We start from the raw sequence: 27,256 nt of genomic DNA, 5'->3' as shown, positions 1-27,256 counted from the left end.
GCGATCTTCAGTCCAGTCACGTGACTCTCAGCCGGTTTCCAGGGCTACTGCAGGAGGGACTGAGCGGCCATGTGACCTCCCTGGCTGACATCAGCGGGAGATCTCGGCCCCTCTTGCAGTAGCTATGCATCGGAGGTGTACAGCGGCCGCAAGTCACGTGATCGGCCTGAAGATCGCTCTAAAAAAAAAAAGATGTATAGATGCCTAGTTTTTATAAAAGTTATACAGTGTGGCATGCCTAACTATAATAGAGGGCCTGCCGGTGATTTTCATATACATGCAGAGCACAAATTCACTTGCAAGGTGAACAGTGAATTTACCTTTTGGTTAATGCACCATATTATCTCTAAATTTGAATTGGTGTGACATGTGAGTGGCATATCATTCACCATAGTTTATATGTAATATGATATAGTAGTGGATGATGTAAAGGGGGGGAGTCAGGGTTTGGTAGTACATGATCTTTTTTGCATTATCTGTAGCAGTCATATGGTAGTGGTGTTGTGGAGGATTTCCAGAAACTGAATCACCAGTATCTGTATTCACTCCTTAGATAACAGCATGCGTAAATTGAGCATTACAAACACACATGAAGTAGATTTTTATGCGTTTCAGCTTTTCTAGCAATTTTGTACATCTACAGACAATATCTTCTGTTACCTGATGACAACATTTTACAACACGAGTTTAAAGAGAGGGCCGCTTCTGATCGTTGTCTGCCTTGGTGATATGAGAAGCTAAAATATGAATTGTAACACGTTACTTAAAGGCTGATACTTGATTTAGTTTTGTGTTTTGTTTTTTTTTTTAATTTGCTTGAAACTCATAAGTGAGCAGTACAAATATATTCTGGTATTTGCTCAGCATGTGTTTTCAGATAGCCCTAAAATTCTCAATTTTTTAAATTTTTTTTACATCTCTTCTTTATGCACCAGTAATAAAAAAATGAAGTTAAATATTATATTCAGTTATTTTGTTTTGCTTATAGGTCACAGTCACTGACCCTGACTTGATTGAAAAATCAAACTTGAACAGGCAGTTTCTCTTCCGACCTCACCACATTCAGGTATGTTTACATGGCCTACTTCTGGTAGAGCTGTTAGCACATTTACCATTGACGCTAGACTAATGTTTTCAATGTCTTTTTATGCTTGAGTGCAAGGCAAACCAATAAATACACAGCTTGATTGGTTATTTTGATTTACTGACCATGTATATGCTGACAATTTTTGCTCTTTTTAGCTCTTCATGAAAAGGTATTTTGTGCCTTTGAAGCTATAGAGTGTCCAATCAGGCTTTCCCTGTTGTGCTCAGTGTCAGCAAAGGCTCCTACGGCAGCACTGCTATCTCCAGCACTGTCAGCTATCAGAGGGGTTTTGGGGGACCATCCTTTGTTTCAGGAGGTCAGGTTCCCCCCTGCTGAGACGAACCCCCCCCCACACACACACACACACACACACACACAAACACACACACACACACACACACACACACCCTGCTGAGTGTGGGGAAAGGAATTTTTTTTATTTTAAAAAAGTGGGCGGGGTTCCGGAATGTGGGGGCGTGGCTTAGACGCCGCCGGAGTGCACGTTAGACGAGGCACAGGCAAAAGGCTCACTGGCTTTAAAAAAAAGGTTTGCACTCTGGAAGTGTCTGGTTGGCTGACGGAGGGACACAGAGCACACAAGCATGTAAGCTGTATGGGTGTGTGGATACAGGCATTTTCAAGGGGCACGTTTTACTCAGCATTGAGACTGAGCATTTATAGCAGCATGTTATGTAATTGCTAGACTAAAGCTCGGCAGTAGATGCACTTTGTTTAGTACCCCTGCTTTTTGTGCTTAGGACTATGTCTTCCCGCAGGAGGGGTAATTCATCAGGGGGAGTGCAAAGTCGATGCGGCCAGAGCCTGAGGCTCCTAGTCGCATGCCTGCAGTTCCATCATCCCCTGAAGGACCTGGAGCATCTGGCGAATCTGAGCCATCTTGTCTTACAGGCATTGTGGCTACCTCCACAGTCCCAGCCTCAGCATACGTCACGAAGGACGATTTGGCTTTGGCTCTGACTTGTTTGGAAGGGAAAATAGCCGAGATGTTAGTGGCTTCCTCCCAGGAGGTGAGAAAACGCAGCAGATCCCCTTCTCCTGCCCTTGAACTTCCAGTATTTAGCGAAACAATGGGCAGATGATGGTGATATTGGGGTATCTTTGAGAGAAGGAGGTTCAAGTGACTCCTCTTATGAGGATTCAGCGTCTGAAGAATCTTTCTCAACTTCGCAATTGCAGAAATTGCTAATCCAATCCCTTACGGACTTGGTTCGTTCTGGATATAAGTTGCCTCCTGCAGAGATGGAGGATGTTTCCTTCTCCTTGGGTTCGCTAAAACCCCCACAGGGTTCTCATGCTTTCCCTATGCACCCGTTAGTTACTGATTTATGCTGATTGGGATCACCCATATAAGCAGTTTTCTCCTCCTAAAAGATTTTCAATTTTTTTACCCTATGGAGAAAGTTCTCAAAGAGATGGGATTTGCCAGCGGTAGATGCAGCTATCTCCTCTGTGAACAGGAGTTTAACCTGTCCAGTGGACAATGTACAAGTATTTAGTGATCCAGCTGATAAGAAGTTGGAATCTCTACTTAAGGCCTCATTTGCTGTAGCTGGTGCGGTAGTACAACCTGCAGTCACAGCAATAGGCATCTGTCAATGCCTTTTGGGATGAATTCAAGCAGGTTATTAAAGAAGTTCCTGCTCAAACTGAAGAGGCCCAAAGTTTAGCTGAGCTACCTAGGGCCCTATACTTTGCAGTGGACGCTATCAAGGATTCTATCCATCAGGCATCTCGCCTTGCGCTCATGTTGATACATATGCGCAAGATTCTGTGTCTAAAGAACTGGTCAGCCGAATTACCATGCAAGAAGCTCTTGGCTGGGTTTCCATTTCATGGAGGAAGGTTGTTTAGGGAAGATTTGGATAAGTATATCCAAAAGATTTCGGGAGGTAAAAGTACCCTTTTGCCGGTTAAGAAAAAGAATAGGCGGCCTTCTTTTAAATCTTCTCCTCAGATGTTTGGGGCAACAGCCTCCAGGCAGTCTCGACGGCCTCCACCGTCAGGGGCAAAGGGCAAGCCTCCTAACCAGGCATAGGGCGACAAAAAGCCCTGGAGTCAGAAGTCCACAAAACAGAATCCCAAGGCTTCCTTGTGAAGGGGCGCCCCCGCTCGATAGAGGTGGGGGGAAGACTGCAGTGGTTTTCAGAAACTTGGCAAGAGGAAATCCAAGACAAGTGGGTCCTCTCTGTAGTAACCCTAGGCTACAAACTAGAGTTCCAAGAGTTTCCACCATCGCATTTTCTAAGATCAAATGTTCCCAAGGACCCAGTAAAGAAAAAGTCCTTATTTCTGGCACTGGACCGATTACTGTATCAGGGAGTAATAATAGAGGTTCCCTCAGCAGAGAGGGCCATGGGGTTTTATTCAAATTTCTTTATGGTACCAAAACCAAATGGAGATGTCAGACCCATTCTAGATCTCAGGAATCTGAATCACTTCCTAAACATTCACTCCTTTCGAATGGAGTCGATTCGGTCAGTTGTTTCCACCCTACGGGGAGGAGAGGTTCTAGCATCCATAGATATCAAGGATGCGTAACTACATGTGCCAATATTTCCCGCTCGCCGATTACGCCCATTGTTCTTTATCATCATTTACACCATAGATTATAGATTTGTACTGGTTACAGGCCGACCCTATTTGAGCCTGACCAATTAATTGTTATTTACTCGATGACCTGTCTCACGCAAAGTCCCGCTTTTGTCCTCTCTCTCTGTTTTTTGTTGCAACACAGTGTTCTGTCTGCTTGGAACAAACGGATCCAAGCCTTGGATTATCCAATGAATCTGGCTCCGAAGGTACGCTGAAGTCTGAACTGGTGATTGATAACCAGGAATTTACAGAAGGGGAAATCCTTCATTCCAGTTTCATGAAAAGTAGTAACAACGGTTGCCAGTCTATGGGGCTGGGGAGCAGTTCTAGAAGAGACCACTGCTCAAGGGAAGTGGTCAGAGTCTCAAAAGACCTTGCCCATCAATATCCTAGAGATTCGGGCAGTACGTCTGGCTCTAATAGCATGGACGTCCAGGTTGCAGAATTCTGTCGTTATACAATCCGACAATGCCACAGGAGTGGCCTATATAAATCACCAAGGGGGCACCAGAAGCCACGCAGCCCAAAGGGATGTGGACCATATTCTGTCATGAGCAGAGAAACATGTTCCTTACCTATCTACAGTTTACATTCCAGTAGTGGAAAACTGCCAGGCAGATTTTCTGAGCCGTCAACAGTTGTTGCCAGGAGAATGGTCTCTACATCCCGATGTCTTTTTTGGCCATATTCCAAAGATGGGGGACGCCAGACGTAGATCTATTGGCGTCCAGGTTCAACAAGAAGTTGGACAACTTTGTGGCGAGAACAAGGGATCCACTTGCACTCGGAGTAGATGCGTTAGTGACCCCGTGGAATCAGTCTTCACTGATTTATGCATTTCCTCCAGTTTAGCTGCTACCACGGCTGCTTCACAGGATCAGGGAAGAAGGGAAGCCGGTAATCCTAGTGGCCCCGGCATGGCCCAGAAGACCCTGGTATGCAGGGATCGTGAGAATGGCAGTAGGGGAGTCTTTGACTCTTTCAACTCGTCCAGACCTGCTGTCGCAGGGACCGGTATTCCACATTCCTTACAATTGCTAAATTTAACGGTGTGGCTATTGAAGCCCACATTCTAAAAAATCGGGGGCTTTCAGGTTCGGTAGTAACCACCCTGATTAATGCCAGAAAGCTGGCATCAAGGACCATTTATTACAGGGTCTGGAAGGCCTATGTCACTTGGTGTGAAACCAAGGGTTGGCATCCTCGTAAGTATGTCATAGGAAGAATCTTGGCCTTTCCACAATTAGGAGTAGAAATGAAGCTGGCCTTGAGTACAATCAAGGGTCAGGTTTCGGCCTTGGCAGTGTTTTCTCCAAAGGCCGCTTGCTTCGCATTCTTTAGTCCAACCATTCATACAAGGGGTAACTCGGATAACTCCGCCAGTTAGAATACCCTTGTGCCCATGGGATTTGAATTTGGTTTTGTCGGTGTTGCAAAGACAACCTTTTGAACCTATATGGAATATTCCTTTGATCCTTTTGACAAGGAAATTGGTATTCCTAGTTACGATAACCTCTGCAGGAAGAGTATCAGAATTGGCTGCTTTCTCCTGTAAAGAGCCATACTTAATCATTCACAAGGATAAAGTCGTGCTGCGTCCGCACCCAACCATTTTACCAAAGGTAGTGTCTGGGTTTCATCTGAATGAAGATGTTTCCTTACCTTCTTTTTTCCCAGAACCTCGTTCTGCAGAAGAAAAATTATTACACTCTCGATGTAGTGAGAGTAGTTAAAGCCTCTCTGAAAGCGACTGCTCAGATACGGAAAACTGATGCTTTGTTTGTGTTGCCGGAAGGCCCTAGAAAGGGTCAGGCAGCATCGAAATCTACTGTTGCTAAGTGGATTCGTCAGCTGATTAGTCAGGCTTATGGCCTGAAAAGAAGGGTTCTTCCGTTTAAGATTAATGCGTACTCTACCCTGGCAGTCAGTGCTTCATGTGCAGTGCATCACCAAGCCTCTGTGGCTCAGATTTACAGGGCCGCAACTTGGTCGTCAGTACATACATTCACAAGATTTTATCAAATGGATGAAAGATGGCAGGAGGACACCACCTTCGGGTGCAGTGTGCTGCAGGCAGCAGTATAGGTGACGCCTGGTGGCGGCTATTTGCTTTGTGTCTCCCTCCCCTCAGGTGGCATTGCTTTGGGACATCCCACATAGTTATTACTATGGTGCTCTGTGTCCCGTGATGTACGATAAAGAAAATAGGATTTTTATTACAGCTTACTTGTAAAATCCTTTTCTTGGAGTACATCACAGGACACAGAGATCCCTCCCCTCTTATTGGGATATGTGGTATATATTGCTGTGCTACAAAAACTGAGGTACTCCCGGTATGGGAGGGGTTATATAGGGAGGGCACTTTTCTGTTTCCTTTTTGGTTATACCAGTGTCCATTCACCTAAAAGGTGTCCTATAACCCACATAGTTATTACTGTGGTGCTCTGTGTCCCGTGATGTACTCCAAGAAAAGTATTTTACAGGTAAGCTGTTATAAAAATCCTATTATTTATTAAGGATCGACCGATATCGTTTTTTCATTGGCGATGCGATGCCGATATTTTGGCCACCTCTCCTGCCGTTAGCTGATATTATTGGCTGATATTTTGTACGTTAAAACTTTTCAGTAATTACACCAATTTTATTCAAAAATCATGTATAAACTAAACATGTTAATGTTTATTAAAAGCTAAACATTCCCAAAACATAGAAAAAGTATAACTGACTGTTACTGCAGTGCAAAAAGCTAGACAGTGGACATGACACACAGGGGGAGATTTACTAAAGTTGGAGAGAGCAAAATCTGGTGCAGCTCTGCACAGAAACCAATCGGCTTCCATGTTTTATTGTCAAAACTTAATTGAACAAGCTGAGGTTAGAAGCTGAGTGATTGGCTACCAGCTGCACCAGAATCTGAGTGCTCCAGTTTTACTAAATCTGCCCCACTGCACTGACACTACTACACTTTCTTCAATGCTCCCAGTTAGGTAGAACAATATTATAGTGCAGAAAGCATAACATTTCAGCATATTCACCTGTTAAACGGGTTCTGTTTTTTTCATATATTGCTGACACTTCACTGAAAACACTCTCACTTGGTACAGATGGAGTGGCATAGAGGTATATTCTAGCATGAGAGGCAAGTCTTTTCTAGTGTGACTTGTTTTCATTCCACCACTGAAGAGGATCACCACTTCTGTCAATTACTGGTTCCTTCAAATAGAGATGAAGTTCATCATCCAGGCTGATTATTGATGCAAATTCAGAAGAATCCTCTGCATGAGGCCCCAATAACAGGCTGAACATCGCATCAATTCGACCACGATGAAGATTCTCTTCTGCTCGTTGTCTTTTTTGACATTTGCCTGTTTTTGCAGCATCCTGCTCTTCCACATTAATAACATGCCCTTCACTTGACCTTTCGGCAGGAACCTCCAGCAGCTCTTATTGATCTTCTGTCAGCCATTGTTTTGCCTTGGCTAATGCATCATCCGAAGAGAAAGCGTGATGCTTGTATCGAGGATCCAAAAGACATGCCAGCACAACATTTTTATTCTCTTCATGCTTCTCAAAGCGTTTGGTGAGGCTGTCCCTCATGACTTGCCTTAATGTTTTAATGCCACGTGTTTTGGGTCCTTCATTCTCTTGAAGTCTCTTCAGCACTCTCACACATGGGATAACAGATGACACAGATGAGTCTTAATGACTTGCCTCTAGTTTCACTTCCTCTATGGGGAGGAGGATCTCAATGACATTGGCTACAATGTCCCACTGATCAGCAGTAGGACAACTATATCCTCCATGTTCGCCTGAATAGATGCTCAGAGCTCTCTTCTGTTCCAGCATTCTTTGCAGCATGTGAAGTGTTGAATTCCATCGTGTTGGAATAGCCTGAATATAGGCTGTTTTTGGGTAGGCCAAGGTCTGCCTGAATGCACCGAAGTCGCTGCTTGGCAAGGACTGAATGGTGGAAATGGCCTGCGCACCTCACCTTCAGCATGCCAATTATATCTATCAAAGCTCTTTGGCTGGACAGACCATCATTTTACCACAAGTTGCAGGGTGTGTGCTATGCAGCTGAGGTCTGACACTTCAGCAAGCCTCATTCCTTTCATCATGTTTGTGCAGCTGTCACGAAGCACAAGCATCACTCGGTCTTTGTTTATTCTCCAGTCTTCAAGCATGCCTAGAAACATTTCACTAATGTACTCCACAGTGTGGGATCCTTGCATCACCTTTGTATTCAACACCAACTGCCTTTTTGTCCATCTGCTGTCAATGAAGTGGCATGTAAGACTCATTAGTTACTCTGTTGATCCTGACCAGCAGTCAGTCCTGAATGAGACTGAGTTGCCAGCAGAGTGAGTTACACCATTGTAAATGGCTTGTTATCCGTAACCATCATCTCTGTGATTGCTTTGTCCAGTTGTTGGGATCTTCCATCTGAATTTAGCCACTTAGCTTTTTTTCTGAAACATATCTTTTATTGTTTTATGGTGGGACTGTGGTATTTCACTTTGTGATTCAGTTTGTTTTCTCTGTGCTTCATTTTATAATTCAACATGATGAACTCTTAGATGGGCCCAAAGATTTGACGTATTTTTGTTTTTTCAGTTGTTGATCCCATGCTCACATTGTTTGTGCATGTGTTGCACACTGCTGCTTTTCCTGGAGATGTTTGAGAATAGAAATAGTCCCAGACTACACTTTTACTTTTTCTCTCTGCATCCATCTGCATCGAAATTTAAACTTGAAGAGCAAGGTTAAAAATGGCTGGCACCTTGCTGTGGGTGGGCTTGCTGGCTGGCACCCTGCTGTGGGTGGGCTTGCTGGCTGGCACCCTGCTGTGGGTGGCTGCTGGCTGGCCTCAGTGGCCTGGCACCTTACTGTGGGTGGGTGGCTTACTGCTGGCTGGCCGGCTGGCATGTCCGTCGAGGCGAGGGAGGCTATCGGACTCAATAGGCCCAGTGCGCGGAGGCGTATTGACGTCATGCGTGTGTCCCGCACGCCCCTGCGCACTGGGTCTGCACTCTGCAGGCTTCTAGACCCCAAAAAGATGGTGCGGAGACCAATAGCAGTAATATCGGTCTAGTTTGCAACTGATACCGATTTTTGTGACAGTGCCAATATCGGCCGTACCGATAATCAGTCGATCTTTATTACTTATAGCTACATTATTGCTGACATAGTTGTTATATTGTGGCCTGTTTATGTTATCTGCACTGCTATGCTGAACTTGTACAACCATGATTTGTACACATTAAAGTAGGGGACACACTTGACACATGTTACTGTGAATTCAGACAGAAATGGCAGTATTCATTCCTGGCATTATGATTTAAACAATGAAAGGTATTAATCATACTGCGATGGAGCGTCTTAGCCAGCTTTCACTTTTAGTCTTGATAGATGTGCAGTAGACTGCAGCAGCACTTTACATTGGTACCAGTACCTTTTTCCAGTGTGGTTGCAGTGTGCAGGTGTACATGATTTGTGGTCAGGAGACATCGTTGCCTTTGTAAATAATCTGAGGTATTTTTCAGAGGCAAGTGTTGAGTTGTTTTGTTATGTCAATAAAGCAACATGCGTATAAACATTCCATCCACTAATTGTATTCTTATGCCTGTGCTTATATATTTAGTTGACAATTAGGGTTGCACCGATACCACTTTTTTAACACCGAGCACGAGTACCGATACTTTTTTTTTTTTTGCAAGTACTCGCTGATACCAATTACCGATACCTATCGCGTAGGTAGGGGGGTGGTTTGGGAGGGTGGGGGTTGAGGGTGGGGTGAAATAGGGATTGTGCGGTGGGAGAGTTGAGAAGAAAAAGGCAGTGATCGCTGGGGGGCTGGGGAGAGGATGGGGATGGGAGGGTCATTGGGAGACGTGGGGGAAGGAGGAGGCAACACTGGGTGGGCAGGAGGATGCCGTACCAGGGCGTTAGGAGGGCGCAGTACAGGGCATTAGGTACAGACCACTCTTTACACTGACACAGTACTGTACATTATATACAGACTGGTGTGTGTATAACATGTACAGTGTCAGTGGACAGACTGGTCTGTATATACTGTATGGTGCTAGTGTATAGGACCGGTCTGTACCCTGCTGACACTGTACTGTACATACTACACTAACCTGTCTGCAGGACTTGCTCCCCTCAACGCTCGGTTCTGCTTCCAGGGACGCTTCCACAGCTGCCTCACACTATAGAAACACACTTGCTGATGTTTTCCAGCCCCTTGCCCATGGCGACCCACCCACTCTGTCATTGGGTAGCAAACAGCCAGCCTAGCAGCCAGCTCTCGTTCTCTCTGTGTGCAGGAACATGAAGGGAGGAGTTATGACATCACCCACCCTCTTCTTGTTTACAGAGGTAAGAGAGGATCACGGTGGTGCTGCATAATGATAAAAGACAGCCGGGAGCAGGAGTGTAATTGTGGCCAGTTGTCGGACTGTTTCCACTGTGCTGAGAAGTTTCCTGCCCCCCTGTCCTGGCACCGTAAGGCATGTACTGCTTCGATCCCCACTGCCGGAGGGGAGGCGTCCCGCCCCCAGCTGACGTCACTTCCGGTATCGGTTTTTGGTATTGGAGCATTTTCGCGAGAACCGATACTCGGGGAAAATGCCTAGTATCGACACCGATACCAGTATCGGTGCATCACTATTGACGATGGACCTTTTTCTATACTAATATTGGCTAGCCTAATTTAATAAACGCACACCGTGCTTATTTTACTACAAGATGGGTTGACTGATGCCCAGTGTCACTCAACCAAGACTGAGGCGATCATGTAAATGCAGGGTGACATGACCATATCCCCCTTTGGAGGGAAGGCATTGCCGTGATGCCCTTCATTTTTATAGTATAATAATGCTGAGAGAAGCACTGACATCCTCATCATGCCAGTTCTACCCTTTGCTTTATCTAGGACTTATCATTTCAGGGGCATATTGTAAGAAAAAAAGACCCTGCATTTACATGACTATCCTCAAGGCCCCATCCACACCTGAGTGCTTCAGAAATGGCATTGCATCAAATGCATGTTTGTCACGTGTAGGGCAGATCATTTAAGTGAATGGGCTGCCCTGTGCTGTTGCACAACAAACGCGAAAGTCCAAAACACAAAATGCACATAGCACAATGCGCAGGTGTGAATGGGGCCTAAGACTTCAGAAAAAGGTAAGTATTAAAAAAAAAAAAAAAAAAAAAAAGGGGCCCGGTGTTGGGCTTGGGCTTTAAAGTGGACACCACCACATTCTTTAAAGTTTTTCTGCATGTTAACTTAATATAAAGTTTTTTTTTTTTTTTTTTTTTTAATTTTTTTTTTCCCTCCACCTTACTAGAAACCTAAAAGTTGTACTGCTGCTGCTGCAACCATAAACATCAACCCCGAGTTGAAAATAGAACCGCGATTGGATAAGGTGTGTCCTGCCACAGAGAATACCTATAGAGATGAGTTTTACCTCAGACAAGATGTCATTGTGAATGCACTGGACAACGTGGAGGCCAGAAGATATGTAGACAGGTAAAGATACTGTAGATTTTTTATGTCTGAGATGACCAATTCATTCATATGTGTAATTTGATGTTTTGATATTTGTATCTATATTTTGTATCATATTTTTATAAAATTTTCCACAATAATTTTTGGAGAGATTTGTAGCAATTGTAGTCGGCATTCTTGCCGAACAGGTACAGTGGAAAGATTTACAGTATGTATAGTTCGCAACAGTCCAGATTCATAAATAAAATAGAAGGCTCGGATCGTGTTAAAAAGTAAAACACATTTGAGGAGATGAGAAAAAAAAATCAGCCGCACTCCAATTAGCTCTCCTTGCAGAGTTTTTAATAATCAGTGAATTGACTGCATACAGTGATGTCTCCAACCCAAACCCAACCTTCTTTCCCCCTATCCTTGTAAACAAGGCAGAAGTGGTGAAACATATCAATGAAGACTGGTTCTAGGTTGGAGACATCACTGTATGCAGTCAAATCACCGATTTTTAGAAAGGCTTCAAGAAGATCTTATTGGAGTGCAGCTGATTTTTTTTTTTTTTTTTTCTTCATATTTTCAGTGAAGAGTGGAGACGAACTGTGATGGCCGATACCCAGGTTGTCCATGTGCAAGGAGATGCCAGTCTTAAGCAGAGCTACGAAGCTGTGTACATTTTGAAAAAATATTAGTTTTTAAATTTTGGGGCTTACTGCATCGCCTCATGGAAAAGTCAGGAACCAGTGACCTGGACAGTGTATTATACTGTAGGCTGTGTGCAACTCGCACTACATTGTATTATTTCAATGGCATTTCCATAGTTTTAATGGGATTCTGGTTTCCAGATCATCTTCTTCTTCCTTCCACCTAGCAGCTGCCAAACATTGTATTTGTCTTTTATAGTAAGCACAGCATGCATTGTATGAGCATATACCACTGACCTTCCTTCACTCATCAGAACTATCGATTAGCTTATTTAGTATTCCACTCTCCTGTCCCAGTTCCTATTCCTTACTTCCACCCACCCACCCTGCCCATCATGGTCATCCACTTCCACCATCTATGTATCTAGTAACACAAACTTCTCTCTAGTTTGTTGACATTGCTTTTACTTCAGCTGTTACTGTTTACATATGGTGTACGAGAAAGATGCACAAATGGGATTGTATATTTTTTCATGTTTGCTTAAAAGAATTAGCTATGTTTAGGGAAAATATAATTCTGTGCACCCAGGATTCAATTTAGACACTCAACTAAAAGCATGTAAATGTGGCCAAACCCTTCTAAACTTGCTGTAAAACAGGGAGATCCTGATCTAAATGCAGGAAAAAGTGATCTTGGAGGCATAAAAGTTGTTTATACTTCCCAGATAACTTATTCAGCATTTAGAAAAACTAAAGGCAGAAGCGGCAGTGTGAATAAGCCCTACATCTCCCCTATTAATAATCTTTATGCAGCAAATTGCAGGTATGTCAGTGCTTGCGCAATTTACTGAAATATACTGTATATGTGGACAGCACTGTGTCTGTCCTGGGGTTGAAGAACCAGTTGTTGAGGAAATCGCAACACAAACCCCTAGTCATAGGGGCTGAGTCACAGGTCAGGTTTAATGAGAAATGTGATTGTTTGCCATGGATAAAGGTACTATTGTTACATGCGTTTTTTCTTTTATAACTCCTGAAAGTGTGCTAAAATGTGTAGTTTCACCACAACCATTAGGGATCAACAGTTTACAACCGAATACTTTAGTAAGTACAAGCTGTAGACTGTATTAAGAGGCAAAGTTTTCTCAGACATGCAGTTGAACAAAGCATGTAAATTCCCCAAAGCCTAAATATTGCTAGTGGTTTGGTACTTTGGTGATTGTATTAGTTTGTCAGGGAAAACCTTAAGCTTGCCATAGAAGAATTGAAATTCTAGCCAGTTCAGCAGGGACCAGACAGATTTTGATCCATCTATAGCCGTCCTTACTACTGCAACCCAATACAGTGTATTTAGATGGCGGAGTAGTTCCAGCTGTCAGGCACAGAGATTCCTTCATCCACCTCGCTTGTGTGGCTGGGGGATCAGTTTTTTCTTTTGTTTTTTTTTTTTTCTCAATCAGCCAAAGAAAAAAAAAAAAAAAAAAAAGAGCTACCTATGCCCAGACTAAAACTGAAACTATAGGGATCAGGTAATATTTCCATATGGATGCCTAGCTCTAATTATTTATACCCTAGGTCACCCATTGTAAATGAACACTCTGCATGTATCCACACTGCTCATCATGCTCAAAAAGAAGCCCACAAAATAATAATTTTCTTTCCACTGCTTCACCTTCGACCAGAGGCCATTAAAATCTGGATGTTCAGGCAAAATTTTGAAATTTCAGTATGCGTTCAGTAGAACTAAAGGCAAAACTTTTTTTTTTTTTTTCTTTTGGATAGAGTAATGGAGAATGATGGCCCATGTAAGGTTTATTTTTCCCATCTGTGTCCCATTGGGGAGATTGGAGAAGTAAGAGAAAATCCCCCTAAGGTGAGGGCATCATGGTGTGGGTCACCAGAGCTAGTGATCCCATTGGAAGATGTCACCAAAATTCTTGTTCTGAGGACAATCCAAAATTTGGGGATTTTCTTTACTCTCACTTTCATTGATAATGGTAAGCATGACAAATAGAGAGAGTGGGTCTTCCTAACGGGGGCAGAGACCGCAATAAAAGCCTGACAAAGGTTCTAATTCTTCTTTCTAAAAGTTTTACTTTCTGCTCACAATAAATGTATTTTGCTTACCATTTTAATTCTACTTGCTTTTTTTAGGCACATATAAGGCTTTCAATTGGCACAGGGTTTTAACAAATAACCAGCTCAATTTTTATTTTTTATAAGCTGATAAATGAACATATTTTGTATAACAAATACTGCTTTAATTATTACCACATTATTTTCTCTGTTGTCCTGAGTACAAGGCCCCCAAATAATGTCATAATAATCGTCCGCCCCTGTTTGTGTTGAGGAAGTCCTGGTGGAAGGAAAGAAAATTGAATCATCTATGACTTGCTTTACTCTCTGTTCGTGCTATTAACCAATTTATGGACCTGAAGCTCCACTCCAAGATTCTAGCCAACAAACTGCAACCTTTTGCTTTTGCATATAATATCACTCAACCAAGTTAGCTTTGTCCCAGGTCTGGAGTTGAGGGGCAATACAATTTAAGGCTATTAATCTTACTCATTGGGCATCCACCAAGGGCATACCCAACCTTTTTACCTCTCTACTGATGCCGAGAAGGTGTATGATAGAGTGGCCTGGGATTTTATGCTCCTAACTGTACAACATTTAGGTTTGCGAGCCAAAATGCTCATGTATTGGCACTCTCTACACAAACCCAACAGCCAGGGTACGGGTTAACAGCCACCTATTGGACACTTGTGTGTCCAATAGGTCTCTTGTCCCCATTGATTTTTATCATCACCTTAGAACCATTCCTGAGAATAATATAACAAAATCTTGATGGGATGGTTGCTTTTGAAACACACTGACCTATACAAACAGCACCTACTAACTCACCTTTCTACATGACTTTACTTTTATCACCCAGAGACTTTACCAGCTCCTTCCTCGATTGGAGGCCCACGCTTCTAGAAGCTCCTGGTGTCCCCTCCTAGGACATTCAACTCCCACCCTATGCCTGCCCTCTTTCCCTCTGACCCTTCTCTCCCCACTCCCCTTTTCTCTCCCTCTTTCTTTCCCCCTCTCTCCCACTTTTGTAAAGGAGAAAAAAAAAGACCGTAAACTGTGTCTGTTTAAAAACACTTGTCAAAGGAAGGTCAGGGAAGGCATATGTCAACCATGGTTTACAGATTTTTAGGAATGTTGTGTGCAGGTCATTAAGGATACTAGACATTTTGTTACGCATCATGGTCATCAAACGGTCTCACAGGTTTGTTTTTTATCCTTTCACAGCACTATTCTAGTGGGAATACATTGGTCTGGCACCCAGTCACAAAACCACTGTTGTGTATTTTTTCCCTTCTTCTACTTTTTTTTTTTTTTTTTTTTTTTTTTTTTTTCTTTAGGCTTCATTTATTTGCTTGTAGAAATGATAAAGGATCTGATCAAACTGAAAAGGATAAAATAGGGTTGAAACGGTAGCATATTTTTCACATAAGTTGGTGGGAACCTCACATACATGTACATTGAAAATCCTAAAAATAAAACTTCACCATATTGACAATATTCTTAGCATTTAGCTGATCGCATACACTTACATGCAGTAAATACAATATATTGTACATCCTGAAAGCAGATTGTACAGGGCTCCTGTATAAGTTTGCTTGTAGAGATCAGTTGCATTAACTTAAAAGTTGAATTTGAATCCCTCCTCCCTTGTAGGAGGCCTAATAATAATTCTAGGTCTAATACCAGACCTTTTGCTATACAGGAGTTCCCTTATACATCTAGGCTTCATCAATACACACCAGTTGAGTGATGTAAGTTATGGATTTGTGTTTTTTCTTAGTCGGGCAGTGTCCAACTTGCGTCCACTTCTTGACTCAGGAACAATGGGAACGAAGGGACACACAGAAGTGATTGTGCCTCGATTAACAGAATCCTACAACAGTTATGTAAGTAGTAAAAGATTGAATTGCACTTGCAGTAATTTGACTCCCTTGTTGATTTTTATATTTTTGGGTACTCCGGTAGTACGATGTCCCCACAAGGATAATGTGCTTCTTACTCCTCATTCTACATGGAGTCTGTGCTGCTGCTTTATTTTCCATATTGAAAATCGATCTTTCAAGGGCAGCACATTCACCTGCTAAAGAAGGTCTGCCAAAAGAAGATATTTTGATATGATCAGATTGCCTGTGCATTTAAGACAATAATGTCTATAGCCAGCTGATTGAAGCTGGAGGGAGATCTATGAGTTTGGTTTGAACTGAGTATTACAGAGTAATGCCCCGTTCACACGGTCGGACTTTGTTCGGCCATTCCGACAACGAAATCCTAGGATTTTTTCCGACGGATGTTGGCTCAAACTTGTCTTGCATACACACAGTCACACAAAGTTGTTGGAAAATCCGGTCGTTCTAAACGCGGTGACATAAAACACGTACGTCGGGACTATAAACGGGGCAGTAGCCAATAGCTTTCATCCCTTTATTTATTCTGAGCATGCGTGGCACTTTGTCCGTCGGATTTGTGTACACACGATCGGAATTTCCGACAACGGATTTTGTTGTCGGAAAATTTTATATCCTGCTCTCAAACTTTGTGTGTCGGAAAATCCGATGGAAAATGTGTGATGGAGCCTACACACGGTCAGAATTTCCGACAACAAGGTCCTATCACACATTTTCCATCGAAAAATCCGACCGTGTGTACAGGGCATAATAGAATTTGGCTTGTCACTGATTCAGTAGACCATTTGGGATGGCTGTAATGGTCTTCACATGTGTTTTTAGAATCCCATTTTGCTATTTTACTCCCCCACACCCCCTTTTCTGAGAAAATACAGTTCGGCTGTAAAGATTGAAATGAAAAAAGTGGTGGTTACTAGTAAATCATTTGCAGACAGAGAATAAGTTCACCTTTTTGGTAACGTTACATGGTACACCTGTATTAATGTGATTTTGATTTGTAAAGATCACCTTGTAAAACAACCCATTCAGTTTAAAAGAGAAATGGGGGAAAAAAAAACATTTTTGTATAGATATAAAAATGCATTATAAATTTTTATTTATTTTTCCCTTTTTTATAAGTGATCACATTCCCTCTATTCTCAGCTACATAAAAGCTGGGGGGAGGAGAAGAAGCATACTGAGCTTCACAGTGAATGGCTGCGAAAGGAGGGGGGGTTGTGTCAGGACAAGTTTGATCATTGGAGGAAGGCACAGAGTTCCCAGCATAGCTAGAGAACTGACCACGGTGTGTTCTCCTGCTTAGTGGGGTTAGGTTTTAATAGGAAAGCAGAAGGACTGGCAGGAACACCAGGGATTTCACACAAAGGAAGCAATACAAGGAGAACTCAATACTTTTTCATACAAGTACATGGTGCAGCAGCCACATATCAGGAGTAAGAAATGTTGGGGTAACAAACGCTTTAAGGGTGTAACTTGTTATCAAAGAGCACCTGCCTGCACCCCTCTGATCCCCCCACTGTGATATCTTCTCCCATCACCCTCTGTCACAATTTACAAAGAGCGTGGCTATGTGGTGCTCTATTTACAGCGATTTGTGAGTGAATTAAATACAACTACCATCTGACACCGCAGCAGTCGGCTTGTAGTTAAGTGAACTGTGAGAGCACTGGTGAGCAGTCTAGTAGTTCATTGATCTTCCTTCCTGCTCTTTAGTACCGGGAGGTACGGGCAGACAGCCATACTGAGATTCTGCAGGAGCCTGACATTGCACCCGTTACCTGCTGATTGTGAGTGCACTCTGCTGCAGGCTTAAAAAAAAAATGCACATTCTTTTACCTGCAAAAACATTTGCATGTATTATGTTTTTAAAAAGGTAAACTTGACCTTTAAAGGCATTGGGAGAATTTAGTATCTTTATTACTTACTTGATTTCTAGCTAACTACTTGGAGGTGAATGGCAGACTTCTTACAGTGCTAGCACAGACATTTGCACATGCTTGCATATTTAAGCCTTCAAGGTGACTTTCGAGATGCTTATCCAACAGAGAACCTTTACATACATTTATGTAAACAGAATGTACATTTATGGTGAGTTGTCTTTTTGAATGACCAAAGTGATTACCACACACACCTTTTTGCTGCAGATTTTCCATTCGGAAACCCCCCCCCCCCCCCCCCTTTCCGAAAAAAAAAAAAGAAAACACCAAACAAATTATCACGAGTCCTATTATTTTAGACCTGCTCATCTATTTAGCACTGTGGTAGCTCCTCCGCCATTGAGCAATGATGACGAATAATTTGTGCTGTCCAAAAATATGACATTGGATGGCAAAGATCCTGAAATATGCAGTATGACCATGTTGCAAGTATGTGTGCCCAACAGCTGATACCTCTTTGCTGACAGAAGGAAGCAGAGTATCCCAAATTTTATTTTATTTTTTTTCAAAATTTTTTCTTTTTTAAGTATTAGGAGAAAGAGAGATATTGCACATCAATGCAAAGCAGGAGTTGTATTCATTTCCCATTCAGAATATTATTAAACAGGATTTATATAGCGCCTACAGTTTGCGCAGCCCTTTACAACATGAGAGCAATACAGTTACAATATAATTCAATACAGCAGAAATCGGTGGGCCCTATTCATTAGAGCTTACAAACTAAGAGGATAAAAAAGGAACCTGATGATTGCTGTACATAAAACAAAAATGTACCAGGGTGCAATTTAGCAAGACATTTAATTAAGCTAATAGTAAATATAGCAGGCAACTCGGAGTGCTCTTGATATAAATTCTTTATTGGCTACTTGTATAAAGACACACTATACCAAATGCTAACATTTGTGAGCGTATACAGCTTTCCTCATAGCATGCAAAGCAGGGAGAAAAGACAGACACATAGTAAAGTAAAAGCAGCACACATTACACTTGTTAGGCACATGGTTAAGCCTTTGATTTCCCCTAGATGTTATCCCTTCCCAGCCAGTTCTATGTGTACAGTATTGGCACTGATCACTGTATTAGTGTCACTATTGATGTCAGTGTCAGTTGGTGTACCTCCCAGCCAGCAGTAGCTAGCGACAAATTGCCTACCACACTATTGCAGTCCCCCTAAGTCCCTAAGTATGTGTGTGTGTGTGTGTGTGTATATGTGTGTGTATGTATGTATATATATATATATATATATACACACACATATACACACACACATATATGTATATATATATGTATGTGTGTGTGTGTGTATATATATATATATATATATATATATATATATATATATATATATATATATATATATATATATAAAATTTAGTTTGTGGACGATATAACTTTTGCACAAAACAATTATTATATACTTATTTGGATTCTTGCCAAAGACAACCGAATAAATAGTGTCCTAAATTTATGAAGAAATGCTGTGGGTTTTTTTTTTGGTTTTTTTTGTTTTTTGTTTTTTTTTTTATTTAAAATGTTCAGTTTTTGCTTTTTTTGTTTTTTTTTTTTTTTTTGTTTTGTTCTATATTTCAAAAAAAAACAGCGGTGACCAAATGCCACCAAAAGAAAGCTTGATTTGTGTGGAAAAAAAGTATAATGTCATTTGCTTACAGTGTTGCATTGCATGACTGAGCAATTGCCAGTTAAAGTAGCAAAGTGCCCAATAGCAAAAAAATGGCCTGGTCATGAAGGAGGTAAAGCCTTCCGGAGCTCAAGTGGTTAAAAAAACAATGCAAGTAAAGAATATTGATCTACGAAAACCCAGTGTACCTCCTTCCTGTTTGAGCTCCCAACTCAGTGCCTCTACTGAACTGTAATCCAAAGCAGTGTTATTATTCCTTGCCAGTTCTTCACTCTTACTCTTTAGCCCAGAGAACTGGGAAGAGGTGAAAACACTGCTTATGACTGCAGTGCAGCAGGGGCACTCTGTTGTCAGCACACAGGAAGTTTGGGTCACACTTTGTTTCTATTGGTATGGGGTTTTTCTGTACTTTCAGCCTTTTTAAAGAAACAGAATGGGGAAATGTGCTTCGCTTGCACAAATAAATTATATTATAGTTTTTTTTTTTTTTTTTTTTTCTTCTTTTTAACCACTTCAGCCCTGGCAGATTTTACCCCCTTCCTGACCAGAGCACTTTTTACAATTTGGCACCGTGTCCCTTTAACTGACAATTCACGGTCATACAATGCTGCACCCAAACGAAATTTGCGTCTTTTTTTTCACACAAATAGAGCTTTCTTTCCTTTGGTGGTATTTGATCACCTGTGCGGGTTTTTATTTTTTGCACTAATAAACAAAAAAAAGCGACAATTTTGAAGAAATAAAATTTTTTTTTTTGCTATAATATCCCCAAATAAGAAAAATAAATGTCCATCCGTTTAGGGCGATATATATTCTTCTACATATTTTTTGTAAAAAAAAAAAAAAAAAAAAATCGTAATAAGCGTATATTGATTGGTTTGTGCAAAAGTTATAGTGTCAACAAACTATAGGAAAGATTTATTTATGGCTATTGTTGTTGGTGTTGGGTTGTTTTTTTTTTTTTTTTTTTTTACTAGTAATGGCGGTGAGCTGTAATTTTTAACGGCATTGCGACGAACAGATCGGACACCTTTGACATTGATATTTATACAGCGATCAATGCTATAAAAATGCACTGATTACTGTGTAAATGTTACTGGCAGGGAAAGGGTTAACACTAGGGGGCAATCAAGGGGTTAAATGTGTTCCTTCAGTGTGTTCTAACTGTATGGGGATAGGACTGAGTAGGAGAGGAGACATATCGCTGTTCCTACTTACTAGTAATAAAGGACATGTCTCCTCTCCTCTGACAGCACAGGGATTTGTGTGTTTACACACACAAATCCCCGTGCTGGTGCTCGTGCATGCGATCGTGACCGCCGGCAACGCGCATTGGGTCCCCCGCCATTCAGCGGGGGGGGCGCTCTCTGGTGGCCGTAAAGGAGGACGTACCCATGCAGGATTTCATCCAGGAGAGCCATTCTGCCGCAGTATATCTGCATGAGCCGGTCAGGAACTGGTTAAAGTGGAGGTAATTCAAAGATTACTGCCAGCCCCTCTGTTTTTGTCGAGCCATAAATATTTTGTATACAATTATGCCTCTTAATACCTTATTTCAGATTGTTTCTGTTCAGCCACGTGACCTCTGGCCGCTCTCCTCCCCTGATCAAAGGGCTACAGCAGGACGTTGGCTGGGAGGTCGATTGGGGGAGGAGAGCGGCTGTAGGTCACGTGATATGAAATAAGGTATTTTGTGGCATCATTTTGTACAAACATTTACACTGTGTAGTATAGTTTGGTAGAACAGAGGGGCTGGCAGTAACCCTTCTTTGACTTTACTGCCAGCTACTAATAGTGGCAGGAGGGGAGGGGTTGGGAAGAGATTGCTCACACACAGTAGTTGACAGGCAGGGAGAGAGGGGGGAGAGAGAGGAGAGCAGTGGGATGATGGAGGCACGCAAACTGACTACGGTATCATGGATCAGCAGCCATGATTACCTTGGTCAGTTTACATAGGTTATCGCTTGCTGCAATAAAGTGCAGACATGCTGCACTTTTTTGCAACGCACCTGCCCAAGTCGCACTGCAATGTCAGACAGCGTGCCTCACGACATTACAGTGAATGAAGTGTGCATTTTGTACACTTCAAATAAAGCTGGTACAAAACAAAAAAGAACGGTGCAGTGTGCTGAATCGTGCACCACGCTGCTCCCTAGCCAGTCGGCAACACAGAGTGGCCGGAACATTGAAATACTCTGGCTGCTCTTCAATTTAACAGACGTTGTAGTGTGAATCGCCCCTTACTATATCACTAGATGCTTGTTAAGGGTAGTAAAAAATGTGTCCACATTTTGTATCTGTGTGTCATACATCACTAAAATGTCAGATCAGATCTTCATCTTGGTTCCCTGTTAAATGGCTTTACTGATTTTCTTGTTTCCAACATAGCGGGATCCTCCAGATGAAGAAATTCCTTTTTGCACTTTAAAGTCATTTCCAGCAATCATTGAGCACACAATTCAGTGGGCAAGAGACAAGGTATTCTTTATTTATTTTTTTAAATCTTGTTATTAAAGTATGTAAAGATGTAACACCGTTCCTAGAGGACCTAGCCTTGAAGTGGGGTACATTAGTTCCTCCCACCAATAGTATTATGTTTTATGAAGGGGGTAGATCCCCATATTTTCATGTGTGCTTTTTATACGTCCCAGGGTATATTCGGTAACAGAAAATTTGCTGATATTATTGGAAAATAATAATTGGATACTGTATAGAGGTGTAATACCATTGTTGGTTGGTGGGATTAGGCTAATTTTAAGTATGTTTCTATGGACAGGTTTTCCAGACATGCTTCCCAAGCTTTAGTGAATTTAGAAGTGCACTTTTTTATGTTTTATGTTTTTTTTTTTTTTTTTTTTTTTATACTTTTTTTTTTATACGTTTCTTTGTATAATGCTAGGGTGGTAATGATTCCTTCTTCTTTTTTTTTTTTTTTTTTTTTTTCAAAATCATATTGTGGGTGGATCAGCCTTCCTTGCATAACAAAGGTCATTCCGGAAAGTATCTTAGTGGGGGCACCTTTTCTATTTGATTTATTTTTTTAACTCCATAGGAATATTGCAATATTATATAACTACACCCTTGTCTAGCAACTCAATGATTCTTCTCTTTTAAAAGCTGCAATATTCTCCTGAGACCCAAAGGGAGCGATTTTACTAAAACTGGTGCACATAGAATCCGGTGCAGCTGTGCATAGTAACCAAACCGCTTCTAACTTCAGCTTGTTTAATCAAAGAAGAAGTACAGCCAAACCTCTTTTGGCTATACTTCTCCTGTGGATCACAGGAGAGCAGTTTGTTCTGCACTCCTGTGACCTTTTTTCAGCCGACAGCGGGCTGAAGCCTGCTGTGGGCTGACGTCATGGAGCCAGTCCAGGCTGGGGCAAGATCACAACCATATGGTCAGGATCCACCTGGCTCAGCCTCTTAGCGAGCCACTGAAGGCCTGAGCCAGCCAATCCTGCCCCCTCAGCAGTCTTTGATCGCTCAGTTCCCAGTTTTGTAGCCGGCGGGGGGTCAGATGCAGCATCCACCTAGGTAAGTAAGGTTGCAAAAAGAAAACCCATACTTCTCTTAAGCTTTTACAATAAAATCTAGAAGCTGATTGATTACTATGCACAGCTGCACCAGATTCTCTGTGTGCACCAGTTTTAGTAAATTTCCCCCCAAAAAGTTTTAATGCATATCCGTTTTACAGCTTGCCTAATTGGGTGCTTATAAATGCTATCATATCTGGAAGGAATTGAATAGTCACAGTTCAGCTATTGGAGGAGTTAAAAGCAGACATCCACTTTAGTAAAAAATTAAAACTCCACAAGCATCAGCTTTTAGCTTCTGTCTTTTTAACCTGATTTTTTTTTTTCTCTGATTAGTTTGAGAGTTCATTTTCACATAAGCCTTCATTGTACAACAAATTCTGGCAGACGCATGCATCTGTAGAAGATGTTCTACAGGTATGTACAGAAAATGGTATTTAGGTTGCCATAATCCTATCGAAATAATAAATTCTCAAGATGAAAAAGAGTATTGCTCTGCATTATATGAACTACAAAAATTGTAATGCCAAAATACAGTGCTCCCAATTGTTGGTACTGATAACCAAAATATGTCTACAGAATGTAACAGATGTGCAAGTACTTGAGTTTAGTGATATCCCTGTACAAAGGCAGATCACTAATGGAGACCTAAAATCAATGAATTTAGTGGTTGTTAAATAATACAATTAACAAATTTGAAATATTTATGTATTTTGTATTGTGTACTGGGGCATTGATTATATTAATGTCCATATTTTACAACAAGCTGCAACAATGCATGTAGATGAATTATTTATTTATTAATATGAGGACATAGGTTGCTTTATATATTTACATTATTTGGTTTTCCAGTATCCTAATGCATATATGTGCATGAAAAGGCTCATGTTTTTTATTTCAGTGCTGCTGCCAGTTCTATACTAATCCTTATTTTCTATTCTTTATTGCAGAGAATACGAAATGGCGAAAGCTTAGAAGGCTGCTTCCATATTGTTAAGCTACTGAGCAGGAAACCCAGGAATTGGTCTCACTGTGTACAATTAGCAAGGTTAAAGTTTGAAAAGTATTTTAATCACAAGGTTGGTGAACAAATAACAGTATATATGTTCAGTAAATTAGAGCCGATTATTATTTATTTTTTTTTTTTTTTGGTGTGTGTGTGTGTGTGTGTGTGTGTGTGTGTGTGTGTGTGTGTATATTTAATTTTATTTTCATTTGACCATCCTTTGAGTATACTCTTGAGTATACATACCCCTTGTAGCCTCCCTGGCGGTTTTCCCGAGTGTGGCATCTCAGGATCCTGGTGTGGTATACTTACCTTGTCCCCAGGATCCTGCGATGTTCCCCCGCTGTGTCTGCGGGCTCTGTCCTCCGCCCCGATGTCCTGTGTGCCGGGCTCCGTTCCCTGCGAGCATCGCAACCCACAGGGGCGGAGCCTGGCGGCAAATTCAAAAAAGCAAAAATTCATAACACATACAGTACACTGTAGTCTTAGAGTTTACAGTACTGTATGAAATCATTTTACATCCCTTTTGTCCGCAGTGCTTTGCCCAGTGCCCTGCATGCACTTTTATATTATATATACTGTTCTTTCTGCCTGGAAACTGGAGATTGTCCATAGCAACCAAAAAGTGTCCCTTTACGTCAAAAGTGGTTTTAGACCAGCTAGAAAACAGCGATAATAAATTGGAACGCTTGCAGAATTGAGCGATAGTGAATCGTGGGGAAATTTATTTTGATTATATAATTTTTTTATAATTATTATATTATAATTTATGATTTTGTGTTTCAAACTTCATCATACCTGGATATCTACTAGACTCTTGGTGGGCAAAGTTAAGTGTGTTATGGCTAAGAATTACAGGCCTACAATATAGAACGCCAAATTTCTATGCAAAATAATTGTACCGCTTTGAGACGCAAAAATCTGAAATCATACCGCCAGGGAGGTTAAAGCTCATAGTTATCTCTGAGATAATGGAGTTTTTTTATTTTTTTTAGGCTGTTTGTTTAAAATACAAAAACAATTTTTTCTACATCGATTTTAATAGTCCTTAATGCAGTTTGACGTTTTTCTGAAATTGGGTATGCTGATATGCACATACTTCATAGAAACATTATACCCTCCACGTCCGCATCCAGTAACATGTCTTTTCCAAATTAGCACTGAGGTATACCTTAAAAAAAAAAAAAAAAAAACAACAACTCAGTAGACCTGCAATTTAAATCGCTGTTTAACCTCTAGTGCTGATGGTAGTTGATTCTAGAACGAACACTATCTCCTACAAGGTTGTCCTGCAAAGAATCACATGGCCACGTCTCTGATGAAGCACCACCATTGCTACACATACCTATTTTGGGAAACACTGAATTATTCTTTTTAGATTTTGAATGTCATGTACTGCCTAGCTTTTAAAATGAGAGTGTGTGTGTGTGTGTGTGTGTGTGTGTGTGTGTGTATATGTATGTATGTATTATACCCTATTGTGTCTCGTATGAAAATTGATTTTTATTATATGGCTTTGACTTCTTGTGTTTGTGTGGGTATTGTAACCCTTATGTATATTTGATCAAGGATCTCACTTTATTTTTATTTATTTATTTTTTTTTTAATCCTAGGCTCAGCAACTATTGCATTCATTCCCTCTGGATACACGGTTAAAAGATGGAAGTAAGTAGTGGAAATAGGAACAGTGACACTATGGACACATTTCTTTCTTCTTATTTTTTTTTCCTTTTTGTGGCGTTTTTGTTTTGCTTGCCAAAAATCTGGAGATTGAAGTGGGGGATGTGGCTAATCCTTCTTCTAATGATAATGAACTTTAATAATTGCAGAAGTAATGATGATACCATTTAATAACTTGTCTCTTGCTATCAGTTGAGCAACATGTCTACTTCTCCTTTTTTAAATATGTTTTTGCTAAAACTACAATTGAATTATACATTTTTTGAGCTGTTTAAATGGGTTTTGAAAAGTGTGCCTATAGGTGGTGAGTGCAAGTCTGTAGGTTTACAATATATCAGTATTAAAGTGGTTGTAAAGGCTGAAGGTTTTTTACCTTCATACATTCTATGCATGAAGGTTAAAAACCTTTTGTGCAGCTCCCCCCTCAGCCCCCCTATTGCCCACCTAATGCCCGATCTTGATCCAGCGATATGCATGACACCCGAGGCTCTCCCACCTGATTGGCTGAGATTGCACCATTGGCTCCCGCTGCTGTCAATCTCAGCCAGAGGGGCGGCGCTGAGCCGCGCTCTGTGTCCTTATGGACACAGAGAGCCGGCTCGGGAGCGAGCACACACACGAGTGCCCCCACAGCAAGCAGTTTGCTATGGGGGCACTCGGTGGGGGGGGGGTGGGACCCGAGAGGAGGAGGATCGGGGCTGCTCTGTGCAAAGCCATTGCACAGAGTAGGTAAGTATAACATATTTTTTCTTTAATAAAAATGTTACCTTTAAAATCACTTTAAGTCACTTTGGAATATAAATGGTGTTCTAGTAGTACATGGTAATTATAATAACATTTGTGGATGTCTTTTATACTTTTGCTTATTCAGGTTTATTTTGGCAATCTCCGAAGCGGCCCCCTACTCCAGTACAGTTTGATATAACAGACCCATTGTAAGTACAGGATTTCTGCTATTAATGGTTTCCACACTGTAACAATAGGGGGTATACTTTAAAATGATCAATGTGACATTTGCCAAACATTCATTGAATGTTTATCTTCCTGTTACAAGTCTTTTTACATTACAGTGATTTGATTTACTTGTACTAGTGATTGTGACATTCACGGCTTTACAAAGATGCCCTTATGTATTCATATTAAGATAGTAGTCCTAAATATATATGTGTTCTTATGCCGCTTGTCTCTTATTTTTAGACATGTCAGCTTTATAATTAGCGCTGCCAAACTGTTTTCAGAAGTTCATGAAATCCAGCTCAGTGAAAAGGTAAGTATATAGAATTAAGTAAGAATGCTTTTTACTGCAAGGTAGAATTGGACATCCAGTAACTACTGGGTTAGGTAAAGCCAGTATATAACCTATAAGAAATTATACACACAAATAGCTAGATCAGAGTTTAATTTAGGGTTGGGGGTCAAGGTTTAGGGTCATGTTCAAAGTAAAAATCTCAGTCAGTGTATTTTAGGTAAAAATAAAAAAAATAAAATAAAAAAAGCATTTTTTTTATTTGGTGTCTGGTGTGTTTTTAGGGTAGGATGAAAAAGAAAAATGTACACTATTTCTGGGCCCTATAAAGGGTACAGAAAACAAATGATCTATATGAATGTGGTATCACTGTGATCATCAGAAGTAGTAG

At 41.2% G+C, this 27,256-nt stretch overlaps 1 protein-coding gene across 2 annotated transcripts in view; it reads left to right on the top strand.

The window, feature by feature from the left end:
• Positions 1 to 27,256, top strand: part of UBA6 (ubiquitin like modifier activating enzyme 6) — a 133,933-nt gene that overhangs the window by 71,440 nt on the left and 35,237 nt on the right. For both annotated transcript variants that reach the window (XM_073597820.1, XM_073597813.1), the window contains exons 18-26: positions 989 to 1,066; positions 11,050 to 11,231; positions 15,699 to 15,804; positions 21,787 to 21,876; positions 23,270 to 23,350; positions 23,884 to 24,012; positions 25,553 to 25,604; positions 26,491 to 26,554; positions 26,817 to 26,886. In XM_073597820.1, coding sequence (XP_073453921.1) covers positions 989 to 1,066; positions 11,050 to 11,231; positions 15,699 to 15,804; positions 21,787 to 21,876; positions 23,270 to 23,350; positions 23,884 to 24,012; positions 25,553 to 25,604; positions 26,491 to 26,554; positions 26,817 to 26,886 — 852 coding nt within the window. The remainder of the gene's footprint in view (positions 1 to 988; positions 1,067 to 11,049; positions 11,232 to 15,698; positions 15,805 to 21,786; positions 21,877 to 23,269; positions 23,351 to 23,883; positions 24,013 to 25,552; positions 25,605 to 26,490; positions 26,555 to 26,816; positions 26,887 to 27,256) is intronic.

This window comes from Aquarana catesbeiana, linkage group LG01, assembly GCF_042186555.1.
Source record: "Aquarana catesbeiana isolate 2022-GZ linkage group LG01, ASM4218655v1, whole genome shotgun sequence".
Lineage (NCBI taxonomy): Eukaryota > Metazoa > Chordata > Amphibia > Anura > Ranidae > Aquarana > Aquarana catesbeiana.
Note: the sequence above shows the minus strand (reverse complement) of the source record. Positions and strands in the feature narration are given on the sequence as shown.